This window comes from Myotis yumanensis, unplaced genomic scaffold, assembly GCF_028538775.1.
Source record: "Myotis yumanensis isolate MYYU_CA2020_CCGP unplaced genomic scaffold, mMyoYum1.0.hap1 SCAF_12, whole genome shotgun sequence".
Classification (NCBI taxonomy): Eukaryota; Metazoa; Chordata; class Mammalia; order Chiroptera; family Vespertilionidae; genus Myotis; species Myotis yumanensis.
In genome coordinates this window covers 6,023,161-6,046,316 of record NW_027223763.1, presented here as the reverse complement: position 1 = coordinate 6,046,316, position 23,156 = coordinate 6,023,161, and the positions used below count along the sequence as shown (strand labels likewise).

General features: G+C 58.0%; 2 protein-coding genes across 7 annotated transcripts in view; one reads left to right on the top strand and one right to left on the bottom strand.

The window, feature by feature from the left end:
- Window positions 1-13,296, top strand: part of LRSAM1 (leucine rich repeat and sterile alpha motif containing 1) — a 34,163-nt gene extending 20,867 nt beyond the window's left edge. For 4 of the 6 annotated variants that reach the window (XM_070430625.1, XM_070430622.1, XM_070430624.1 and 1 more), the window contains 9 exons: window positions 1,488-1,575; window positions 1,985-2,059; window positions 3,373-3,453; window positions 4,447-4,542; window positions 6,879-6,977; window positions 7,851-7,982; window positions 8,218-8,299; window positions 10,552-10,697; window positions 12,517-13,296. In XM_070430625.1, the coding sequence (XP_070286726.1) occupies window positions 1,488-1,575; window positions 1,985-2,059; window positions 3,373-3,453; window positions 4,447-4,542; window positions 6,879-6,977; window positions 7,851-7,982; window positions 8,218-8,299; window positions 10,552-10,697; window positions 12,517-12,642 (925 nt within the window). In that variant the 3' untranslated portion in view covers window positions 12,643-13,296. The remainder of the gene's footprint in view (window positions 1-1,487; window positions 1,576-1,984; window positions 2,060-3,372; window positions 3,454-4,446; window positions 4,543-6,878; window positions 6,978-7,850; window positions 7,983-8,217; window positions 8,300-10,551; window positions 10,698-12,516) is intronic. The other 2 variants (XM_070430627.1, XM_070430626.1) reach the window with 1 other exon arrangement.
- A 1,590-nt stretch (window positions 13,297-14,886) lies between these two features.
- The window catches only part of NIBAN2 (niban apoptosis regulator 2), a 48,143-nt gene continuing 39,873 nt past the window's right edge, over window positions 14,887-23,156 (bottom strand). Inside the window, exons 6-14 of the mRNA XM_070430621.1 lie at window positions 21,708-21,823; window positions 21,031-21,135; window positions 20,780-20,942; window positions 19,577-19,764; window positions 18,653-18,808; window positions 18,032-18,148; window positions 17,739-17,846; window positions 17,455-17,566; window positions 14,887-16,986 (exon numbers count right to left, since the gene is read on the bottom strand). Coding sequence (XP_070286722.1) covers window positions 16,358-16,986; window positions 17,455-17,566; window positions 17,739-17,846; window positions 18,032-18,148; window positions 18,653-18,808; window positions 19,577-19,764; window positions 20,780-20,942; window positions 21,031-21,135; window positions 21,708-21,823 — 1,694 coding nt within the window. The 3' untranslated portion in view covers window positions 14,887-16,357. The remainder of the gene's footprint in view (window positions 16,987-17,454; window positions 17,567-17,738; window positions 17,847-18,031; window positions 18,149-18,652; window positions 18,809-19,576; window positions 19,765-20,779; window positions 20,943-21,030; window positions 21,136-21,707; window positions 21,824-23,156) is intronic.

The window sequence follows — 23,156 nt, the reverse complement described above, 5'->3', positions numbered from 1 at the left end:
GCGGTGAGAAAGTGACAATACCTCATGTCATTGCACTTCACAGATACTGTGTTTTTTACAAATTAAAGGCTTGTGGCAACCATGCCTCCAGCAAATCTATTGGCACCATTTTTCCTAAAGGCTCAGATGGTTAGCATTTTTTAGCAATAAAGAATTTTTTAATTCAAGTATGTGCATTGTTTTTTGAGACGTAATGCTATTGCACACTTAATAGATTACAGTTATGTAAACGTAACTCATACATATGCACTGGGAAACCCCAAGTTCTTGTGACTCATTTCATTGCAGTATTTCCTTTATTGTGGTGGTCTGAGGTGCCTGTAACGATCTCTGAGGTGCCTGTAATCACCACCACTTCTCATGCCCTCCTGTGTGCCGGGCTCTCGGCCACGTGACATGCACTACCTTATTGGATCCCCGAGGGACTCTACTGTGACTAGCCCCACTTTACCATCTCAGCTCAGGCTCAGGGATGCCATGTGACACACCCAAGGAAACACAACTAGCAGCTGACAGAGCCAGGATTCAAACCCAGACAGAGCGGGGGGGGGGGGCGGGCGGGGTGCCCCTGACAGGGGTGCACTCATCATCACCAAGGATCCGCACAGGTCGGGGGGACGGTGATGGGGTTGCCTTCGATGCTGAAGCCACTCGGGTCTGACCCTCCAAGTCCCCATGGCTCTGTGGGTGTGTCTGTTGGGGGAGCCACAGGTGTCTGGCAGAGCCGGGTGAGAAAGGCCCAGGAGCCCCAGACGGGGACAGGCAGTAGCCCTGCTGCCCTGTGCGTCTCCTCCCACCCAGGGGCGCAGCTGCCAGCCTCCCCTGCGTCCTCAGGTGCGGACTCTCCCTCTTTCCTGGTGCATGACATTGTGCTTCTAGTAGTAACTGTGATGTCTTGGGCAAGTTGCTTTTCCTTTCTGAGTCCCAGTTTTCATACCAGAAAAATGGGGATAAATCAGTACCTTCCCCTACAGTGGCTGGAGCCTTTAATGAGCATAAGGTATGCCACATAGGGCTCAATAAATAACAGCTATTGTTATGAACAAACAAACTCAAAGCCAAGATGCACCCAGTACGGACATACATGAGGTTGCAAGTTTGGATTTTTGTGCCAAAATCACTAGACTTGCTCTAGGGGCTGAGAGCAGACCCACTGCCAGGGCGAGAACGCCGGGGTGGGGAGTGCAGACGCTAGTGCGGAGGAAGGACAGCTTTCTCAGGGCCTGAGCGGCTCACCTGGGAGGCGGTGTTCCGGTACAGGGGTGGGTGTCTCCCAGCTCCCAGACACAGACTCTGTCACCTCCTTCCAGGCCATGGGATTCAGACAAACTGTGTCTGCCCTGCCTGGAACATGACCCCCAGCAGGCGCTCCATAAGCATTGTTGAATGAATAAATGGTTCATCTTGATCTCCTCCAAGGTGCCTGGCACATAGTAGGTGCTCAGAAAATGTTGAGAGAGTAAATGAATGTGCTGTCTTTGTGGCAGCATGGCTGAAATGGATGAGCGGTTCCAGCAGATTCTGTCGTGGCAGCAGATGGATCAGAACAAAGCCATCAGCCAGATCCTGCAGGAGGTAAGCCCTTGCCCAGGACGTGAGGGCGGGGGTGCACGAAGGGCACGCTGGGGCAGAACTCTGCATGGAGCCCTGTCCCAGAGAGCGTGTGAGACCCCCCATGCTTAGTGCATTTAGTACAAACCCTCAGGAAGAGAGGGGCAGGGAGAGGCCTCGGGTGGTGATCTGGTCACTGACATCCAGACAAGCACCCCCTTACCCTGGCTGGGACCCACTCCCTGTGCTGTGGGGGCTCCATCATGAGGATTGAAAGGGCAGGGAGTGGTGCAATCGCACCACGGAGGAGAAGCCCACAGAGCGCTGCAGGACCTGGGCTCACCTCCGAGCCCGCTGCACCGTCCGCTCCACTGAGGTCTGCCGCCCACTGGGAAGCCAGGCAGGCCCTGCTCAGCAGCCTGTTTCGTTGCAGAGCGCCATGCAGAAGGCTGCATTTGAGGCTCTCCAGGTGAAGAAAGACCTGATGCATCGGCAGATCAGGAACCAGGTGAGTGGGGGTCGTGGACCCCCTTCTAGGCCTGTCTCGTCAGCCTTCAGAGACATGCAGAGGTGGCTGGACAGGCCGCAGTTAAGATTGAATCCTGGCTCCTTCACAGGAGCTCAGCAGGAGGCCTCCCTGCAGAAGCTCCCTTTCCTCCCAGAACCTCGGTCAGGGGCTGTTGGGAGGTGTCCAAGGCAGCACTGTGGGTGCCCAGGGCTGAGGGGAAGGGCAGCTGCGGCCTTGACCTCGGGGGCAGCCTCTGTGCTGAGCACTCCGCAGGCAGCCGGCTCAAGCCCCAGTGTCCCATCAGCTCTGAACTGGGACAGACGGGATCTCCCACCTGAGGGGGCAGGGAGGGCCTGACGTCAGCTGGGCCTGGAGGAGAGGGCCAAGGCTGACCTCGGGCCGGCTCTGGCGGGCCCCACCGCTGTGGCCTCTGGGCCGTCTGACTCTGGGCTTCCTGAGGGTGAGGTGCGCTCTCTGGGCTGAAGATGAAGTGAGCTTTCAGGCTGTGGGAATGCTCATCGCATCGTACTCAACACTTTGAATTTCACATTTTGCATGGTTTTTTTTCTTTTTATTCTTTTCTTTTTTGGCCAAAACCAGCTTACCTTTTTATTTCCCTCTTTAATTTCAATCCCACATAGCCGGACATGAAGCTCATTCCTCTGACCAGGGGTTGGTGGGGACCTAGGAACTTATGGACAAGGGTCATAGGGTCATAGGCACAGGCTGTGGGGTCTGACCCCCAGGGCTAAAAGTCCCCAGTCACACCCTGGGGTGTACAGTGACCCCTAGATATTCTCACTGTGGGTAGTTTTGACCCACCAGGCCAGCTGTTCCCCTTTAGACCCTGAGAAGGCACATCCAGGGAAAGGGCTCACTCACGTACCTGCTCTGTGTCATTAGGCAAGTTACTTAACCTCTCTGAGCCTCAGTTTCCTTGTCTGTAAAATGGAGGCAATAATACCTCCTAATAGCCAGAGGAGAACTGACAAACCGATACATATAAAGTGCCCAGCACAGGCCTAGCATGCAGAATCCTCAATAAATATCAGCTGCTACTCTTGTTATTATTCAGTCACTTCCATGACCCTCTGCTCCTGTCTAGACAGCTCTGCAGAGAAAGCAAGAGAATTGGTCAACAGTATTGACCAGGCAGGCATGTCCACACTCCTGCCCAAAGCACTCAGGGCCCCTTCATCCCAGAGAGCCCCAGAACAGATTCTCAGACCCCACTTGGCCATCAGAGAGCAGTGGCACAGACTTGAACTATGGTTAATGTGAATAAAAAACACCCTGTCTCATCTTCTGTTTAGATTAAGTTAATAGAAACTGAGTTATTGCAGCTGACACAGCTGGAGTTAAAGAGGAAATCCCTGGACACAGAGGCACTACAGGTATGTAGGGCTCCCTGGCCTGCCCGGTCCCTCCCCTGTGCCCCGTGAAATCCCCGCCTGGTGCCCCACCGCCTCTCCAGCAAGCCGGGCAGGTCTCCTCCGGGCTGTGACCTTGGAGGGTGCCCCAATCCCAGAAGGCTGATGGGAGCGCAGGCCAAGCCTAGGGCTCGGGTCAGCTGTGGCCAGGCAGGAGGGTCAGAGGAAGGAGGGTTTCATTGCCAAGGCTCACCAGGTGACATCTCCATCTCCGTTTTCTTTGTTTTGGAGCGGGGTTGCTGCTGAGCTCCCTGTCTCTTTAAGCCATGCTTCTGGGGCGCTGGTTCGACTCGGGCTGACATCCTCTGGGGAAGGAGCTTTCTTGGTGTCGCGGGGATGTCCGGAGGAGAGGGCCCAGCCGTCGCTGCGTCGCTCCCTGCAGGCAGCTTCTCTGGGACTCGGCCTGCTGTCCTGCTCACAGAGAAGGGGCCGCAGGGACTGGCCAGTGGCGTCTGGACTGCCAAGGCTGGACCTGGGTTCTGTCCAGCGCAGTCCTGCTGTGTGACCTGGGCGGGAGGGGGAGGGGCGACCTTTCCCTTCTCTGCACCTCAGTCTGTCTGGTGCTCCACAACCCTCCCCGCCATGCGTCTCCCCCACGTGCTGTGGGGTCAGTGAGAGGAGGTCGGATACCCATGGCTTGTCATTTCCTTTGTTTGCTGTTTCTTACCACTCCACCGACATCAGTCACTAGATTCCATGCCTGGCCTCAGCCCCACGGGGCAGGGAGGTGCAGGCTTAGGAGCAGGTGGGGAGGGGATGCCCGGCAGAGGGGCCCCTCGGCTCTGCCCCCTAATTCTCAGCCTGAGATCGTGGGCAGACTTGAACTGAGTCAGCCCTCCATGAGCCCCGGCTGGCAGCTGAGAACTCTGCGGGGGATCCCGCCACTGTGCCCTGGGCCTTCTGGCGTCAGGGCTGCTGGGAGCTTCCGGCGGCACTGGGTGTGGTCTTGTGTTGCAGGAGATGATCTCAGAGCAGCGCTGGGCCCTCAGCTCCCTGCTCCAGCAGCTGCTCAAAGAGAAGACGCAGCGAGAGGAGGAGCTCCGGGCAATCCTGGTGCGTTGGGCTTCCGCGTAGCATCGAACACGGGTTTGCTTGCCCTCCACACACTTGCCATTCTTAGCAACACTTCTGTTATTCACATCATACCTGTTCATCGTAGAAAACATGGACGTTTACAAAGGAAGAGTCTCACTTCTGAGAGTTGTCTGTTGCTAACGGTTTGATGTACATTTTTCAAATGTTGTGGTGCTTCTTCATAGCTATGTGTGCACGTGCTTAAACGTAAAACAGTGCAGAGCCCTGGGTGACCAGCTCGCTTTCACCTGTTCTTCCCGTGTCACTGAAATACTCCTCCGCATTCTTTTCATGGCTGCGTTTGGATAGGCCAGTGGTCGGCAAACCGCAGCTTGCGAGCCACATGCGGCTTTTTGGCCCCTTAAATGTGGCTCTTCTACAAAATACCACGTGCCGGCACGCACATACAGTGCGATTGAAACTTCGTGGCCCATGTGCAGAAGTCGGTTTTCGGCCTGGGCGAGTCTATTTTGAAGAAGTGGCATTAGAAGAAGTGGGGGGTGTCGGTCGGTTGGGCGACGGGAGACGCGGCACGGGGGAGGCGCACTCGATTCATGTACGAGTTGAGTGAGAGTGGCTACAAGACAAGTGTGAATGGGAGAGTTGGAAGGGGTTGACCTCAGATTGAGGACGTTTTTAGCAAAGGCCAGCTTAGGAGTACCCTAATTAAGTTAATAACAATGTACCTACCTATATAGTTTAAGTTTAAAAAATTTGGCTCTCAAAAGAAATTTCAATCGATGTACTGTTGATATTTGGCTCTGTTGACTAATGAGTTTGCCGACCACTGGGATAGGCCATCGTTTGACCTGTTGAGCATTTAGATTGCTTCCTGTTCTTTACTTTCATGAGCAGTGCTCTCTGACCGTCTTTGCAGCTAAGTATTTGAGAACAACTGAGCCCAGGAGAGGACTTGCCGTGTCCAGGGCAGGCCTTAATAAGCCTTTGACAGGAAGTACCCAGCTGTCCCCTGTGCCCACATGGGTGTCACTCTGGCACGTCATTAGGGTGGCAGAGCTGCATTTAGGTAGCAGCCAGGTCGCGTCCTCCAGATTCCAAGTGCATGTGAGTGGTGAGGACGGAGGCCAGCCCACTGGCTGGGGCTGGAGGACCGAGGCACTCCCCTATTGTCAGTACTGCTCCAGGCACCCTCTGGGCTCCAAGAGCAGGCCCTGTGCAGGGTACGGAGGAGACAGACCAGCTCCGAAACTTCTGAGCCCTGCGCAAGCCCCAGTGCCATGCTTGTGCCCGTCAGAAGGTGCCTTCCCTCCCGCTGCCTCGCTGCATTGTGTACAAATTGTAGTGTGGGCATCGTGCAGGAGCAGCCATATACTTGGCCCCGGGTTCCTGCCCTCGAGGGGCGGTGAGGGACTCACTAGAGGAGAGAGCAGCACCTCAGCAGAACATGAGGTTCAGGGCCATGGGTTCCAGAAGAGAGGTACGTCCACAGCCCAGGCCAGGGGAGGGGAGCCGGCTAGGCAAGGCCCAGGAGTGACCACCGAAGGGCACTCAGGTCCCTGTGTGGAAACCCTGCTCCTGTGTCACATCAGACCCCCGTGTCCTGGATGGGCCGGCTCCACTGCTCAGACCCAGGCCCCAGAGCAGGACAGACCCGGTTCTGGCTCGTGGCCCTGACACTGGGCAGCGTTCCACCTTGGGCTGCTAATCACTCTGACACTCAGCTTCCTCACTTGCGCAGTGGAGCCCATTGCAGTTGTGAGAATTAGTAAAAGGGCGTCTCGTGCACAGCACAGTCGCACGTAGCCGCTGTCAGTGCCATTTGTCCGCTGCTCTGTCCCCGGCCCCTAGAACAGTGCCTGGCCCAGACGGCTCTCCTGGAATATTTGTTGGATGCCGGAAGGAAGGAATCCATCCCAGTAGCATGTTTACGAGTCTCCAGCTTTGTCAGACAGCGAAGGTGTCCTTGGACTCCTGTGTCCTTCCCTACCAGGCACCCGGAGACCAGCCCGAGCTCTGGGAGAAGGAGGTGGCTGCCTGGCAGTTGGCCATTCCCACAAGCAGATGAGACAGTGTCCCTCCCAGGCTAACGGCGCACAAGCGAGGTGCCAGGTGCAGCAGCCAGGGTCAGGCCCCCACCAGGTGCGTGTGTGAGACCCTTCTCAGCAGTCAGCCGGGGGCAGTGCTGCTCCCTGCCCTTCCTGCCTGTAGCTGACGTGCCGTGATGATAGTGGACAGGGACGCTGTAAGATACCACGTGCCGCCCACGCGCTCAGAGGAGCACAGTTCAGTCACCATCATTGTCATTGTTTTTACTCACCGATTTGTAACTAACAGCATCAACTTCGTTCTGGCAGATGGAGTTAGAAGCCAAAAGTGAAACCAAGCAGGAAAATTACTGGCTGATTCAGTATCAACGGCTATTGAACCAGAAACCCCTGTCCTTGAAGCTGCAGGTAAGGCCTGGTGGCGCCGCCCGCACCGGGAGCCTCAGGGATACCCTGCTGCTTGACCTTTCCAGCTTCATTCCATGCGTGCTTCTGGCTGGACCCCGGGCACAGAGTGAGAGGGGGGGTTCATTCCCATGAGAGCAGACAGCTGCTGGCGCTCGGTGCGTGCTAACACAGGTGGCGACAGTGCTGTCGCCGGCCCTGTCTCCATCTCCTCCCTCTCTCCTCCCAGCACTTTTTTTTTTAATGTTAAATAAAAATGGAGTCTTTCTACATATACTATTTGGCAGCTTCTTTTTCCTCTTAGTGGTGATGGGCAGCTGTCCAGGCCTGGACACGTACTAGTAGAGTCTGCATTGTTTCCCCACAGCTGCATACCATGTGGCATATGGATGGCCCTCGTTCATTTAAACAGTCCCCCCAAGCCCTAACCGGTTTGGCTCAGTGGATAGAGCGTCGGCCTGCGGACTGAAAGGTCCCAGGTTCGATTCCGGTCAAGGGCATGTACCTTGGTTGCGGGCACATCCCCAGTAGGGGGTGTGCAGGAGGCAGCTGATTGATATTTCTCTCTTGGTGTTTCTACCTCTCTGTCCCTCTCCCTTCTTCTCTGTAAAAAAATCAATAAAATATATTTTAAAAAATAAATAAATAAATAAATAAATAAAATAAACAGTCCCCCCAATGCTACTTAAGTTGCTTACTGTTTTCAAGTTCACAAATAGAGCGACAGTGAACTTCCTGTACATCCATCTCTCTGCGCTTACACATGCATTTTTCTAGGGAAAGTTCCAAGAATACATTTTACACTTCGGTTATATATATTCACACCCTTTGTTTGCTGTTGTAAATAATGGCTTCTTGTTCTTCTTCCCTGTACAGGAAGAGGGCATGGAGCGCCCGCTGGCGGCCCTGCTGGTGGAGCTGTCCGCCGAGCACTACCTGCCCATCTTTGCCCATCACCGCATCTCGCTGGACATGCTGAGCCGGATGAGCCCTGGGGACCTGGCCAAGGTGGGCAGCAACAGCCTCTCGGGGGAGGTCAGCGCAGCGCTGGGCCACGGGCCCAACCTGGCCAAGGGTCGCTTGCTGTTCTTGCAGTTCTTAGAACGCTCTGCTATTAGCAAATGCCCCAGGGCCCCTTGCTGAAGGCGCCAGCAGCCAGGAGTGAGGCGGCCCCCGTGGCTCTGTGCTGTGTGGCCGGCTCCGGCCCAGCCCAGGCCACAGTCTGCTCTCCTTGGACTCCCAGGTGGGAGTCTCAGAAGCTGGTCTGCAACACGAGATCCTGCGGAGGGCCCGGGAGTTGCTGGACGCGGCCAGGATCCAGCCAGGTACCGACACCAAACTTGTGTGTGGACTGTGGTGGGGGGCAATCATCTCTTTACTCTTCAGGTTGAGCCCTAAAGGCTGGATCTAGCCCCTGCCAGTCCTTAAGGTTCCTTCCTAAAGGAACAGGATTTACGAATGAGAAAAACAGGCACAAAAATGGGTGTTTCCTTGCAGCATTCGGGGCCCTCGGCTCCCTGTCCCGTGACCTCCCCTAAACCCACCCTACAGACACTGGGAATCACACACCCAGGGGCCTTGGAATCGAGGGAGAAACCAGCTGTATCCAGTGCCCAGCACTGTGGCTGGGGTGTCTGTGCGGAGGTGTGTGACGGGTTGTGAGGGTCAGCGCAGGTCATAAAGGCACTCCGCACGTCGGAGGCCAGGAGAGAGCAGGTACCGAGGTGGGGGTAGGGGCAGGCATGGAAACCGGCTCTCCTGTGTGCCGAGCACCATCTGCTGCCAGGCAGTTGCCAGCCATATCACGTGTACCATGTTGCGTCACCTGTTTCAACCCCATCAGGTGGGTATTGTTATCCTCATTTGAGGGATGGGAAACAGGCAGAGAGAGGTTAACTCGCCTCTAACATCACACAGCCAGCAAACGGCTGAACCACTGGGCTCTGCTGCCCCTCAGGAAAGGCCGAGGGGCCTTGACACGCGGAAGGAGGCCTGGGGCCTAGAACAAGAATGAAGGAGAGGGCAGGCTGCCAGGCTGGGCAAGCCCACGGGAGGGCCAGCCTCAGGCTGGATCTGTTTGGGACAGAGGCTAAAGTGGAGGTGCCAGACCAGACTGAAGGGGTGAGGCAGGAGCTCAGGCTGCCTGGCTGGGTCCCCAGATGTCAGGGCTGATGGCAGGGCCGTGCCATCTACAGACACCAGTTTTCCGGCCAATTTTACAGCAGGGACTGACTCTACCTAGAAAAAGTCATTAAGCTTCCAGCCCTTTAGTATCAAGTCTTGTGCAAAATAGCCCCCTCAGATGTTTGTCCCCCTGCATGGCCCCATCGCACTCAAAGCGGAGGTCAGGAAGAGTTTGGCATCAGGACTTGGGTCGCCCTAACGTCGGCGAACATGTTAGAATAACAACAGTGCCCACCTGAGGGGTTGAAACAAAGGTGACACCCTAGCAGACACACCTCCCTGGAGCAGAGCTGCAGGTACCTTTCACTCCGAGCCCCTCCAGCATCCAAAACCTCTCACCATCTCCCACCAACCCCAGAGCTAGCAGGAGCTGCTCCCTGCTCGGAGCTAATCCCCCTCTCAGGGTGTCCCTGCTGCCGGTGTGATGCCTCGGCTCTGCCCACCCCACCAGGAAGGGTGCTGTGGCGGATGGTTCCTTCTTAGCTCCAGAAGGGACAGGAAATTCTCGGGCATTTTCCTACCAACGCTCTTATTGCTCCCAGGACTCCGTCTGTGTCATATTAAGTATAGAAGGGCCTCTTCACCACGATGGCTTGGGGCGCCCTGATACCCTCAGAGTGTCTAGGGTTGTAATAACCTTTGAAAAATCTTCGGAATTTTTTTCCCAATGATAAAATAATACTATTTGTAAGTCAAACCATAGAATCAGTGAAACATATGAGCTGAGATCAGGGTGGGCATCAGGGCTGAAGCAGACTCAGGAATGTCAGTGGTGCCCACTGGGTGATGATCAGAAAGACTGCATCTGGAAGGGCCCAGGCTGATGTTTGGCTTCAGGGCTGGCAGCTGCTGCAGGGGAGAGCAGTGGGCACGCTGGGGGCCCATCCAGGGCCTGTGGGGAGCAGCCGTGGGGACCTCTCACTCCTGTCCCTGCTCCTCTGTCTCCCCGGCCACTGGGTGAAGCTGAGAGGGAAGCTCCTCCACCGGACTCCCTAAGCAGGGGCTCCTGTGCTGTGACTCCACCACCAGGTGGCGCTGTGGCCTTGGGCAAGTGGCCACCCTCTCTGAGCTCATGTCTCATCTCTGAAAGTGACAGAGCCCTACTTGCCGGATGGCCCTTAAATGTCCGGGGGACGTTAGGCGTAAGAGACCCCAGTTAGCCAGTGCCGTGCCCCCCTGCCTGTGTCCCAGCACTCCCCTTTTCCAGATGGGGCAGGAGACTCAGAGAAGAGAAATAAGAGGGTGTGTGGCAAGGCCCGCCCGCCCCATTCTGAGATCAGAGCACCCTCACCTTCCAGCTCAGTGTCCACATGGGGCAGGCAGGGCTGGGGCAGCCCCTTGGGGTTGGGATCACTGGGAGAGGCCCTGGCTCACCTCTCTCTGGTCCCCACAGAGCTGCTGAAACCACCCCCGGACGAGGTCCTCGGGGCCCTGGAGCCCACGGCCCCTGAGGAGCTTCCTGAGTCCGCGAGGCCATCGGCTCCCCCCGCGGAGCTGGAGGTGCAGACCTCGGAATGTGTGGTGTGCCTGGAACGGGAGGTAAGTTTGGAGCCGGCCCCCTGCCCGCGGCCATCCGAGCCTCTCCTGGGGTAGTCTTCCTAAACACTTTGCTCTAGTCATATAAGTATCTGGTGTTCATTAGAAGTTGTGGAAAATACAGGAAATAAAAGTGACCCATGATCCCATGACCCAAATATGAGCAATGCTAGACTTTTTTTTTTTTTTCAGAGAGGGTGTTTTCCCTACTTAACAAATACATTAAGGAAAATTTCTCAAGTTGTTAAATATCAACAACACAATTTTCTCTGAAGAGGCTGTTCTAAAACTGTCTTTTTAAAAAAACATTACAACATTCACTCTTATTGTAAAAACTAAACAACACAGCATATAAAAATTTTTATGTTTTCTTTTCCCCAGAAGGTTTTAAATATATTTTTTATTGTTGGCAGTATTACAGATGTCTCCCATTTTCCTCCCAGCCATTACCCCGCCCCCCCCCCCCCCCCGCCCCATCTTCAATACCCTATTGCCCGTGTCCAAGGGCTCTGCATATAGATTTTGCTGTCTATGTTCTCCTCTAAGATTTTTCTGGTTTCTTGGCTTACCTTGAAGTGTTTCATCCATCTTGAGTTTACTCTTGTGTATGGTGTATGTTGGTGGTTTAGTTTCATCTTTTTTGCATGTGTTTGTCTGGTTTTCCCAGCACCGTTTGTTGAAGGAACCGTCTTTACTCCATTGTATGTTCTTGCCTCCTTTGTCAAATATTAATTGGCCATAATGGTGTGGGTCAATTTCTGGAGTCTCTATTCTGATCCATTGGTCTATATGACTGTTCTTGTGCCAGAACCGGGCTGTTTTGGTTATAATGCTTTGTAGTATAGTTTGATATCGGTATTGTGATCCTTCCTACTTCATTCTTCTTTCTTAAGATTGCTGCAGCTGTTCGGGGTCTTTTGTGGTTCCATGTACAATACAGCATATAAAATTAAAACTCACCCTCTCTCCACCGTGCGCCCCTACTTAGAAAAGGCGGCCGTGTTAGCGCATTTGGTTTCCCTCGGTCTTCACCACACCCGGGGCAGGCATGATGTGGAAGGACTTGGTTATAAATTTAACCAAATTCCTGCTTTGGGGCCCCGTAGGTTGGCTTCTAATTTCGTTATTACAAACAGTGCTGAGCTGAGCAGCCTGGAACGAGTTGGGAGCACACCTTAGACCAGTGATGGCGAACCTTTTGAGCTCGGCATTTTGAAAAACCCTAACTTAACTCTGGTGCCGTGTCACATATAGAAATTTTTTGATATTTGCAACCATAGTAAAACAAAGACTTATATTTTTGATATTTATTTTATATATTTAAATGCCATTTAATAAAGAGAAATCAACCAAAAAAATGAGTTCGCATGTCACCTCTGACACGCGTGTCATAGGTTCGCCATCACTGCCCTAGACTATTGCCTTTCGGTAAATTCCTAAAAGGAGGAAACGCTGAAGCAAAGCGTAGACGTGGCTTCTAGGCCATGATGTTGGCATCGCTTTTAGACTGGGGGCTGGGCACGTGCACACAAAACAACACAAAAACGGGAACAGCCTTCACGTCCAGCAGCAGGGCCGGTTCCATCCAGAGGGTACCACAGCTGTCACCCCGAGAGAGGGGGGCAGGCAAGCAGTAAAACATCGGAGCATATAATCCAGTTTCATATTAGAAAGAAAGGGGCAGGGCTTACGGGCATTTATAGATTTTTAACAAAACATGAAGGAGTGCCGAACTGCTAGCAGAGGCAGGGCTAGGCGTTCCCCTGCTGTGTGGCGTGTTTCTGGATGGTCGAGAGGCTCAGACGCTCCGCTCTCTCCTCAGGCCCAGATGATCTTCCTCAACTGTGGCCACGTCTGCTGCTGCCTGCAGTGCTGCCAGCCGCTGCGCACCTGCCCGCTGTGCCGCCAGGAGATCGCCCAGCGCCTCCGGATCTACCACAGCAGCTGAGTGCCCGCCTGGCCCCTGGCCCTCCGGCCCACGTCCACACCTGCAGGCCCAGGGCTCCAGCTCACCCCTGCTCTCCCCAGACGAGTAAGGCCCCTCTGTCCTGGGCCCTACCCTACAGCCCAGGAGGGCGCCCCCCACCCTCGATCTCCAAGCAGCTGGGCCGGCCGGGCAGAGGTGAATGTTCCCAGCGGATGACCTGCACACTGTGGAAGAAGAGGGGAGCCCTCCTGGTACCAGGGAGGGTGTGGAGAGGCCGCTGTGGCACCATCTGAGCACAGGACTGCGTGTCCTGGCCAGTGTGCGCCACCCTTCCCAGCCGACTCTGGCAGGCCCGTCCCTGCAGGAGCCTGGGTGTTCTTGTCAGGGGAACAGAGACAGTGCTGTCCCACGCAGCAGGGTGGTGGGAGTCAGGAGGGCCTTGATGTGAGGAGAGGCCACCGGCCACCATGGACTGTCCGATCGGCTGGAATGTGTTCAGTGCAGGCTGGTGCCACAGGCGACATCAGCCCCTTCTTGCCTCCCTCACTGCTGTCCCCCAACCCTCGGGCCCCTCTGCTCCAGATCTGCACCACCTCACCCCATGCGGCTCAAGGGCGGGCAATGAGCTTTGCAGACCCAAAGCAGGACTGCCAATAAACCCACTTCCGGCCTGCTGCTTCGGAGTCATCCCTGGGTCCTGGTGGAGGGGAAGAGTCCAGGGGCTGGGGTGGGGTCAGGGAGGGCTGCACCTTGGTCAGAAGGAAAGGGAGGAGGCAGAGTCATTCCCAAACGTGAGGTTATCCAAACCCCTTGGGACGGGGAGACACGGCTCAGAGAGAAGTGGCACAGGAGTCAGCCGGAGCAGGTTGTGCCGTGTCAGGCCCGAGCGGTCATTATCCCAGACCAGGAAGCCCAGCTGAGGGGCTGAAGGCCCAGGACCTGCAGCTAGGACATGGCGGTGCTGGGTGTGGAGCCGTGCAGGCTGTTCGTTGCACAATCCCAGGAGCGTGCACCTTGTCCTGGCTGTAGAGTTGCAGCTTATTGTGCCTTTTCTGGCAAATGGTTTTGAACCACGGGCAGGGTTTTCTCTGGGCCGGAGGCAGGCCGGCTCAGGGTGCCTGGGCTCTGCCGCTAGCTGTCCCCCACTGACCCTGGCCGCCTTCCATCCTGTTTCCCATCCGTTCAGTGCTGGACATGATGGGGCCCTGATGGAGACCGATGGTCACCCCAGGTGCAATGCCCAGAGCCAACTGGACGCAGGGGACAGGCCTGGGGTGGCAGAAAGATCCCTGGGCCTCAGTTTCCCTACCTCTTGGGACCGTCCATCAGTCCTGTGGGCCGAAATGGACGAAGGCTCCTTGAGTGAGGCAGGAGCTGGGCCTCTTCCCGCGATGTCTCCTTCCCCCTCCCGACTCGCCCTGCTGAGCTCCCCTTGGTCAGGTGGGGAGGCTGAGGCCTGAGATGGGCAGAACCGCTCTGCAGAGCACATCTGCCCTGCGAGAAAGGACTTTGGCGAGTCCCCTCTGATAGGCGAGGCGCCTGAGGTGGAGTTAGGGACTTGCTGAGGACCACAGCAAGACCAGAGGTGAACCCCTAGTCTGTGGCCCCATAGCCCCTGCTGTTCCACACCCCAGCCCTCGTGGACGAGCCCTTGGCCACTGGCCACGGTGGGCAGCCTGGTACCAAGGAAACCAACATCTGCCACAGTGACGCTGCCATCTATCCAGGAGGAACACGTTTTTACCCATGGATGAGGCAGCCCGTCCCCACCAGGTGTGTGTGTGTGTGTGTGTGTGTGTGTGGTAGTGGGGCAGGGGGGGTCCCCTAACCTCAGTTTACACATTGGTGATGTGGTAATGACGGCACCACATGCTGGAGCTGCTGCCAGGCTCTGGTCCTGGGAGGTGCAGGCCCACAGCAGGTGCTGTGTGCTCAGGAGTCTGAAAATGTGGCATCGTTGTTTGGATCCAGCATGAGCCGGAGGCCCACCCACTGTGGGTGCCCCACGGCCAAGTGGCCTTAAACCTGCAGGAAGACCACCCTGCCCAGATCTAGCTGAGGAAGCTGAGCTGCAAGGCAGGCCAGTCACCTATGTGCTCTGTCTTCCCTCTGAACCTGTTTCCTCCTCTGTAAAACAGGAGGATATGAGAACTCTGAGCTAGAGGTACTCGGTCCAGTGAGCCCAGAAAGCCAGGGCGCACGGACAGGCCCGCCGCCGTCTCCAGCCAGGTCTCCTCCTGCCAGCACCACACAGAGGCCACTGGCTTTAAATAAAGCATTTATTGATTAGTAGAAGCTTAAACAGTTTGCTTAATATTTTCAATACAATATCTGGGAAGAATGACTGGAAAATCCCCAAAGAAGGCACTAGAGGAGGGCATCGTAAGACGGAAGGTGTTGGTAGAAGAGGTTTAGTGAGGTGCGGGGTGGGGGGGCCTGCACCAACCACTGCCATCCATCCTGGGGTCCAAGGCCCGGGCCCCAGGAAGCAGATCAAGGGAGGGTGCAGGGCTGGGTGGGGGCCCCACCCCGAGGACCCTGAAGAAGTCAGTCTGCCCTGCCGACCCTCTCCTCGAAGCAGCAGGGGCAGGGCCTGGGACTGCCAGGCTGGGGGTTGCCTCGGCCTGACCCTCACCCCCAGGAACAAGAGGCTGAGGACAGTAGGCCCCCAAGTGACTCACATTTGAAAACAGGCCTGGAATGTTTAGGCTGAGGTGACCTGGGGACTCAGGCAGCAACAGCCAAGCCACAGCCTGACCCCAAGCCCTCAGAGCGGCGACCAGTGGTGCCTTGGGAGCCGTGACCCTCAGGAACCCTAGAGCTCCCGCGGTGGACAGCCGTACCTTGGAGGTGGCCCTCGGAGGACAGAATCCACACCTGCTAAACCCTGCCCCTGAGCAGTGCCGCCTCCCTCAGCCCAGCCCAGCAGGCGGGCACGGGCAGGAGGCGGCAGGAGCCTGCTGAGGCTGGAACCAGGAGACAAGGCCTGAAGGCCTGCCTGGCCTCCAGCAACCTCTGCCCTCTGGCCTCCTGCTTGCATGGCTCATTCTTTCCTGCCCTTTTCCTGCCCTCGGACACTTCCTTGCCCAGACCAGCACATTCCAAGCCTTTCTCATTCCAACCCCAGGCCTATGGCCCCTCCCCCCACCCCAGCCTGGCTCTGGCCTGAAGACCCCTCCTTGCACTTCCCCTCACCCGGGGTGGGGAAAGCCAGGCCACTGTCCACTCCAAAACTGGCCTCTGGGCCCAGCCTGGAAGAGCAGAGAAGGGAGTGGGGCCCAGGGATGGGCCTGGACACTCCATGTTCCTGGTTCCAATGAGCCCTGGATGAGAGGGGAGGAAATTCATGGGCTCTGAGTCAGCAGACGATGCCTTTGCCTCCCTCTTTGCAAGGATGGCAAGACCCCTTAGGGAAACGGGCCAAGGAGGAAAGGCAGGAAGGGAGGACCGAGAGAACTGGGGCCACAGGCGCTCCCCAGGCTCCTCAGCTTTGCTCAACCCCTAGCCAAGCAGGAAAGGCGAGATCACCCCACAGAAGAGAAAACAGCAACAAAGTGTGACAAACCCAATAAAGTGACTTCAGGTGGGCCTGTCCCTGCTCAGCCCAAGGAGCCTCACCAGCCCTGCCCCACCCCCACCCGGAGGCACAAATCCAAATCCCAGGAGCCAAGCTTGTCAGTGCCTCAGAGGGAGGGGCCTGTGTGCCGCGTCCAACAGAAGCTTGGGGGCGACCAGCCTAGAACTCAGTCTGCACCCCTGCGCTGTCCTCGGTGGTGGTGTGGATGGGGGGCCGGCCGCCAGGGCTGGACTCCTGCTCCCCGGTCTCCTGGTCATTGGGCTTTGGAGGCTCAAGGTCCACAGCCTTTCCAGGTGGGAGCTGCTGGAGGGGTGAGGCCCGTGGTGAGGCTGCAGGTGGTGAGGAGGCTGCAGGTGGTGAGGAGGGCGAAGGCGAGGAGGGCACAGGGATCGCGGGCACGGGGGCCCCATTGAGCAGGGGGCAGGCTGGCGGGGGGCTCTCCGCCCTCAGATCCTGGGCCAGCAGGTCACGGACCTCAGTGACACTGTCCGGGGACGCAGGTGATGGTGGCTCACGGCCGACCTCGAAGGGCAGCCCTGCCTCCTCGTCCTGGACCACGGACACCACCTGCTTGGCACGCCGTCGCTTTTCCGAGATGGTGGCTGCTTCCTGGACACCGGGGCTGGGGCTGCCACTGCCGCCACTGCCACCGTCACTGCCACCGTACTCCTCACCCCAGTTGATGGGCGAGCCCTCGGCCAGCAGGTGCAGGTTGGGGTCGCTGTTGTGCAGGACCACGCTGTCCCGGTACAGGTTGTGCTTCCTCTGCACGGCGGCCTCCTTCACGGCTGCAGGGCCAAGCGGGCGGCGTCAGCACATGCGCCACGGGGACCACAGCCACCACACCCTCCACGGTGCCCAGATGCGACCGCCATCACCCCCAGAGCCCTCCCCACGGCCTGCGGGTGCTGTCAGTGGGACGTGACTAATTCCAGGCCTCACAGCTAGGAAGGAGGAGCCATGAGCTAACCCAAAGCCCAAGCTGGCAACCACCGTGCCACCCTGTCACTCATCTGACACGCCACGAAACGAAGGCACGGAGACTGGACGCTCCCCTCCTGTGGCTGCACAGCTAACAGCGGGCCTACCGGCCCACAGCATACACCCCGTGATTGTCTGCAGCTTCGCTGACCCCACGAGAAAGGCCTCTGGGCGGCCTCCTCCATCTCCCTTCTGGCAATAAGAATCCCAACCCAGCGGAGGTGGGGACAGCCCCCCGCCCCAGCCCTCAGCAGCCCCCGGGGGCTGGCACGCACCCTGCAGGATGTCCTTCATGACCGTCTGCAGCACCACCTCCTCGTACGTGTTCTCCACCAGGATAAACCTGGCAAAGTCCTCGAAGATCAGCTCCTGGAACCGGGGCAGCTCCTGCAAGGTGAGGCGGGCAAGGGGCAGAGGGGGGCCGTCAGGGCCTGGAGGCAGAGGGTCCGCGGATTCCACCCGGCCCCGGCGCTGGTTGGGCGCTGGTCGGGCTGGCTCCGGCTCCCAGGACCAGGAGGGGGCTGTGGCGAGGGGCTGAGGGGGGGTCGGGGCTGCTCACCGACTTGCAGGTGGGGGCCAGCTTCTTGAGCAGGAACGGGATCGTGATCTGTAGCAGCGCCTCCCGGAAGAAGCGCTTGCGCACAGTGCTGCTGTCATAGTCGTATTTCTGCGGGGAGAAAGGAGAAGGGGGCTCAGCCAGTGGGCCCCCGGCCTGGCAGGAGGATGGAAGGCCGGTGGTCTGGCCTCAGCGTCCTCATTTGTACAAGAGGGTGGGCGGCGCCTCCCATAGGGTCTGGACGCAGGGCTCGGCCACACTTAGGACAGGTCCAGGGCCGGGGCAGAGCCGCTCACCTTCAGCACCCGCTCCAGGATCCGCTGGATGGACTTGCACAGGTCCTCCTTGGTGGGCACCTTCCCCAGCTCCTGGTGCAGGAGGGTCTCGAAGGTGTACACGGCGTTGTCCATTTGCTGTGGGACACACCAGGGGGCACATGAAGGCCCCGAGTGACCGCAGCCCCTGCTGCGTGCCTCCGAGGGGCCCTTCAGCCAGCTGTCCCCAGCTAGCCGGGAGGAGCGGGTGGCGTGTGCACTCACTCACTGCGCTCCCGCCCTCACAGCGTCACTGAGTGTCTACCGTGTGCTGGCAGAGGGCTGGGCACGGGCAGTCCCTGCCTCAAGGAAATAGGAAACAGAGGTCCTGGGCCCTGCAGGAAGGGGCTTGGGGAGTAAGGAGGGCTTCATGGAGGGAGGGCTTTCTAAGCTGAGACCTGAAAGATGAGTTCGAATTAGCCAGGTGAACAGAGGGACAGGTGTTCCAAACACATGGACCAGAGCAGGGGAGCACGCGGGGCTGGGCGTGGCTGCAGGGCGCACAAGAGGAGGGTGGGGCCGGGAGTGGGGGACTCTCCCAGGAGATGGGGGCTGTGGGGGGGAGAGGGCTGAGGGGTGTGCGGGGAGCAGCCTCTGGCCCACCTCACGCATGTGGATCTGGGCTCGCTGCTTGAACACGGATGTGCTGGACACGTCGAAACGCTGCTGCAGCCCGTCAAGCCGCAGCGGCTCCATCTTCTCGTAGCAGCTCTGCATCTTGAGGGGGTGATACGCCAGCTGGGACAGCTTCTCCATGTACTGCAGGGAGGCAGGGAGGCGGGACCTGAGCTGGGGCCACCTGCATGGTAGGCACCCCCCAGACCCACACCTTGCCTGGGCCCTCGGAGCCGGGGATCTGAAGCTGGAGGAACGTGGTCCAGCAGCACAACCTGGGAGCTGGGAGCTGGGTCCTGTTCCCTTTTGGGTGCTGGGTGACCTGGGCCAGGGCACTCACCCTCTCTGAGCCTCAGGTTCCTCAGCCTCAAAATCAGGTTTCTCCTGACCTCTAAGTTCCTTTCTGGTTCTCAAATTCCATGGTTATGTTATCCGTAGACTCTCCAATTTAAGGTATAGAGAGGAGGCTAAGATAGGATCGGTTCTCCCTTCACCTGACAGCCATGTGGGGCTCCAGGCAGCCGAGTACTCAAATGGGGTCTGTGGAAGGGCGTTCACCCCAAGAACCAGATAACAGAGGAACAGGGAGAGCCGGGCCGTCTCTGCTTGTGGGGCACATGAATGGCTCACACGTACTTACTTCTACCTTGACAGTCACATGCCTCGTCTCTGCAGCTTGCCTTTCCTTCCTCCGCTCCTCTCCTTCCTTCTTTTCCTCCTTCCCTCCCTCCTTTCTCTGTTCTTTGCTATTTTACAACCCATTTGGCTTAGAAAGGCTGGTGGCAGGGGATTAGGTGCCCCCTTTCCTCTAATGCCGGCCCCCAACAGCTTCAGCCTCGTGTACTCGCCCCTCAGACCCTGTTCATATGACGCGGGAGGGAAGCGGCCCACCGGGTCCCAGGAAGGCCTCACCTCGCCCAGCTTGTCAACCCCGCCCTCGTTGATGACGTTCAGGTTCATGTCGGTGACCTCCTTGAAGAAGACGTCCCGCACCTCGGTGAAGCCCTGGCTGGTGGGCACCATGAGGGCCTCCAGGATGGAGGAGATGTAGGGCTGCACGTGGTTCCGCACACAGATCTCTGCCTTGGGGAGGATGAAGGCTGCGCCCAGAGGGAGCTGGTTAGCTGAGGCCCCTGGGAGCAGCTCCCGGACCTCCCAGACCCCGAGGCTAGAGGCAGGCTGTTGGGTTTTGTTTGTATGTGTTTTAAAGAAAACCAAAGGTGACCGCAGCAGCAAACAATGACTCTAAGACAGTAAAGACACACATGGATGGAGCCAACTTGACGGGGACGTATTTCTAAGCGGTGATGCAAGAAACAGAGAGGACTGCGGCCTGGAGGTGCCGGCAGCTTTTCTTTAGCTAAAGCAGGGAGAGAACACCTTTGGGTCTTGCTCATTTGTTTTGTTTTGTTTTTTAAAAAAAGAAAAATACTTCAGTGGATTCAATGAGCCTCTGGGTTTTGCAAAGGCTGAGCCCGACCCTGTCTGGAATGGTGTGGCCGGCCTCAGCGTACCCGTGTGGCAGGCTGTGACCCTGTGGCAGGGACCATCTCCAGGACACCCGGCCCAGGTGCTTTCACCGTGGGGGTTCTGACGGCCCTCCCTCCCCTCTGCCCAGCTAGTGTTTGTTCCACAGGATGAACGGCAGCTCTCGGTGGCCCACCCACTCCCAGTGAACGCAGCCAGTACAGAAGGAGTCTCGGGCAGCTGAGGACTCTGGCCGTGGTGTTACGGTGACAGGGAGTGAAAGGATCCCATCGGGCGGAACAGGGAAGAACTGACAGAGAAGTTGGACTTGGTGAAAGGGAATCATCACCGTGCTAAGCCGATGTCTGTGAAACGACACGTGTGAGAAGCTGTGGTCGCCCGAAGATGAGCTGAGGGCTCAGCCTCCTTGACAACATTTAGACCTTCAGGGTCTGGGTGTCTAGAAATAGCTTGAAAAAGCAACGGCTCAGATTTGATTTCTATTTTTTTAACGTAATCAATGAATCGAGTCGTTGCTGTGAAATGCAGACGGACCCATGAAACAGACGGGAGGGCCGCCTGGCTCCTGGGGCCGGCGGTCCCAGCAGGTCGGCCCGAGGAAGACAGCCCCCCGAGAGGCCTGCCCACCTCGGATCTTGCTGGCCAGGTGCTCCTTGGAGGTGATGATCTGGTCCATGTCGGTGCGGATGACGGCCTCCATGGCCGGCCGGGCCAGCAGCAGCTTGGACAGCACCGCCTCAAAGTGCGCTTTGGCCTGCTCGTACACCAGGCGGTACACGGCGTCTGAGATCTGGGGGCACAGAGGCGGCGTCAGCACTGGGCTGAGGGTGCTGGGCAGCTGCCGCCCCCCGCCCTGCCACCCGCCACCCACCACCCACCTGGATCCACTGCCGCTGTCGCTCCTGTGGTTTCCCCTTCAGCCGCGGGGCGAGCTCGGCCTTCAGCTCAGGGCCCAGTTCCTCCATCACCAGGTTGCTCAGGATCTAGGACCAGAGCACAGCCGTGCAAGTCAGGGGCTGGAACATGGCCAGCCAGGCTGCTCCTTTCCATGTGCCATCAAGCCAGGCCACTCAGGCCCGACCTCCTTGCCATGTGGCCCTTTGCTCCAGGTCTCCAGGGCCCTCTCTCCTGAGTATCCTTCCCCCAGGCCTCAGCTTCTCTGCTGGGTGTCCTGCAGGGTCCTCAGGCTCCAGGGCCACACCCTCAGGGCCTTAGCACATGCCGCCTTCCTGTCAGGACTACCCCCCTCCCCCGTGGCAGCGCATGGAAGTGTGTGTGTTTATTTGTCTGGTTCTCCCGCTAGACAGAGCGCTCCATGAGGTCCGGGGCTGTGTCCCTCTTGTTCACAGTGGCATCTGGGCACCTGGGCCAGGGCAGGTGCCAGAAATGACTGAACAAAATAGCGAGTCTCTCCATCTGCCCGGCTAACTTGGCCTCCGCCGATCCAAACCTGAGTTGTTGTCCCTGTCCAAGCCTGCAGCGCCCAGAGCCCCATCCCTGTGCCCAACCAGCGCTCTAGGCCCTGGGTCACTTCGGCACCTCCCCCCCAGCTCACCTGCACCTCGTTCCCACACAGCATCTCCCAGGTGCCGTACAGCTCCTTCGACTGGCGGTACATGCGGATGGCGTCCGTGAACGCCGGGCCCTCCACCTTGGAGTCTTCAGGGATCCCTGCCCGGAGAGGGAAGGAGACAGGAGGTTGGCCCAACGGCCTCCACCAAGACCAACTGACAGACAGCCAACACCCTCCCCGCCCCACATACACACACACAGGAGTGCACACACATACACACACACACACATCACCTGCAACCCCCACCGCCTCTGTCCTAACTGAGCAGGAGCAGTTGCAGTGGCAGCAACAGGGATAATCACCCACCCCCGACAGCAGGAAGGCAGCCTCCTTCATACCCTCCTTATCTCCTTAAGGCCTCCCACCCACCCCAAGACATGGGCACTGTCACTGACCCTACTTCTCAGTTGTCAGGCCCCTGCCGACGGCCAAGGGCAGAGATGGCAGAGCCAGGACTAGGTGCCACCTGATCCTCCCAGGAGAGGCCGCCCCAAGATCCTGGTTCCCATCCTGCCCCTGCCCCTCCCCTGGTCCCTACACCAGGGGCCTGCACGCTCCCTGCCAGGGCCTGACAGTAAGTGTTCTCAGCTTTGCAGGTAGATGCTCTCTGCCACGCGCACGCACGGAAGCAGCCACAGACCATCAGTGAATGGATGTGATTCACAACCTGCCCGTGGGACCTGGACTGCCAAGCCTGGTTCCCGGTCACTGAACCCTGGGGGGCTTCAGTTTCCCCTTCTGAACACTGGGAACCAACCCAGCCTGGCCTCACACATCTACAGGGAGGCTCGAGGGGCCACAGCGCAAGCCCAGCTCGGGGTGCGTGGCACCTGACTCGTAACTGCGGCGAGGACCTGCTCCTCTGCCACGGGCAGGCCGGGTCTGCCGCTGAGTCCAGGGCTGACTAGAAAATGCCACCAATACCATTTCTCTATTTGTGTTGGTGGTGGTGGCGGCCGGGTGAGTGTGTGCACCTCCCCCGTGCTGGCGGCGAACCTGCAGACTGGGTGCCGGAACGTCAGCTGCAGGAAGTTGCGAAGTCTGACTTGGGGAAGAGCGTGGTTAATCAGCACGGAGCCAGGCAGCAGGCGGCCGCCCTGGCCACGTGCCTCCGACCGCGGCGTCCTGGAGCCAAGGGAAGGGAAGCGCAGCTCGTGCCCACCTCCCGCTGCGATGACTACAGGCTGAGTCACCCCACAGAGAAAAAGCCCCTCTCTGGCGTGCGGAGGGCTCCTCCCCCACACATGTGGCTGACCGCAGGAATCACTGCCTGTCAGAGCTGAGAGGGAGCGAGCTCAGCGGTGGGGAAACTGAGGCCCAGCCCTCAGCCCTGCAGGGGCAGCTCCCTGGACTGGCAGCGGGGCGGGGCCAGCCTCACCCTGGCGCTTTAGGGACCTGACATGAGAAGCAGTGACTGGGGCAGAGCAGGGG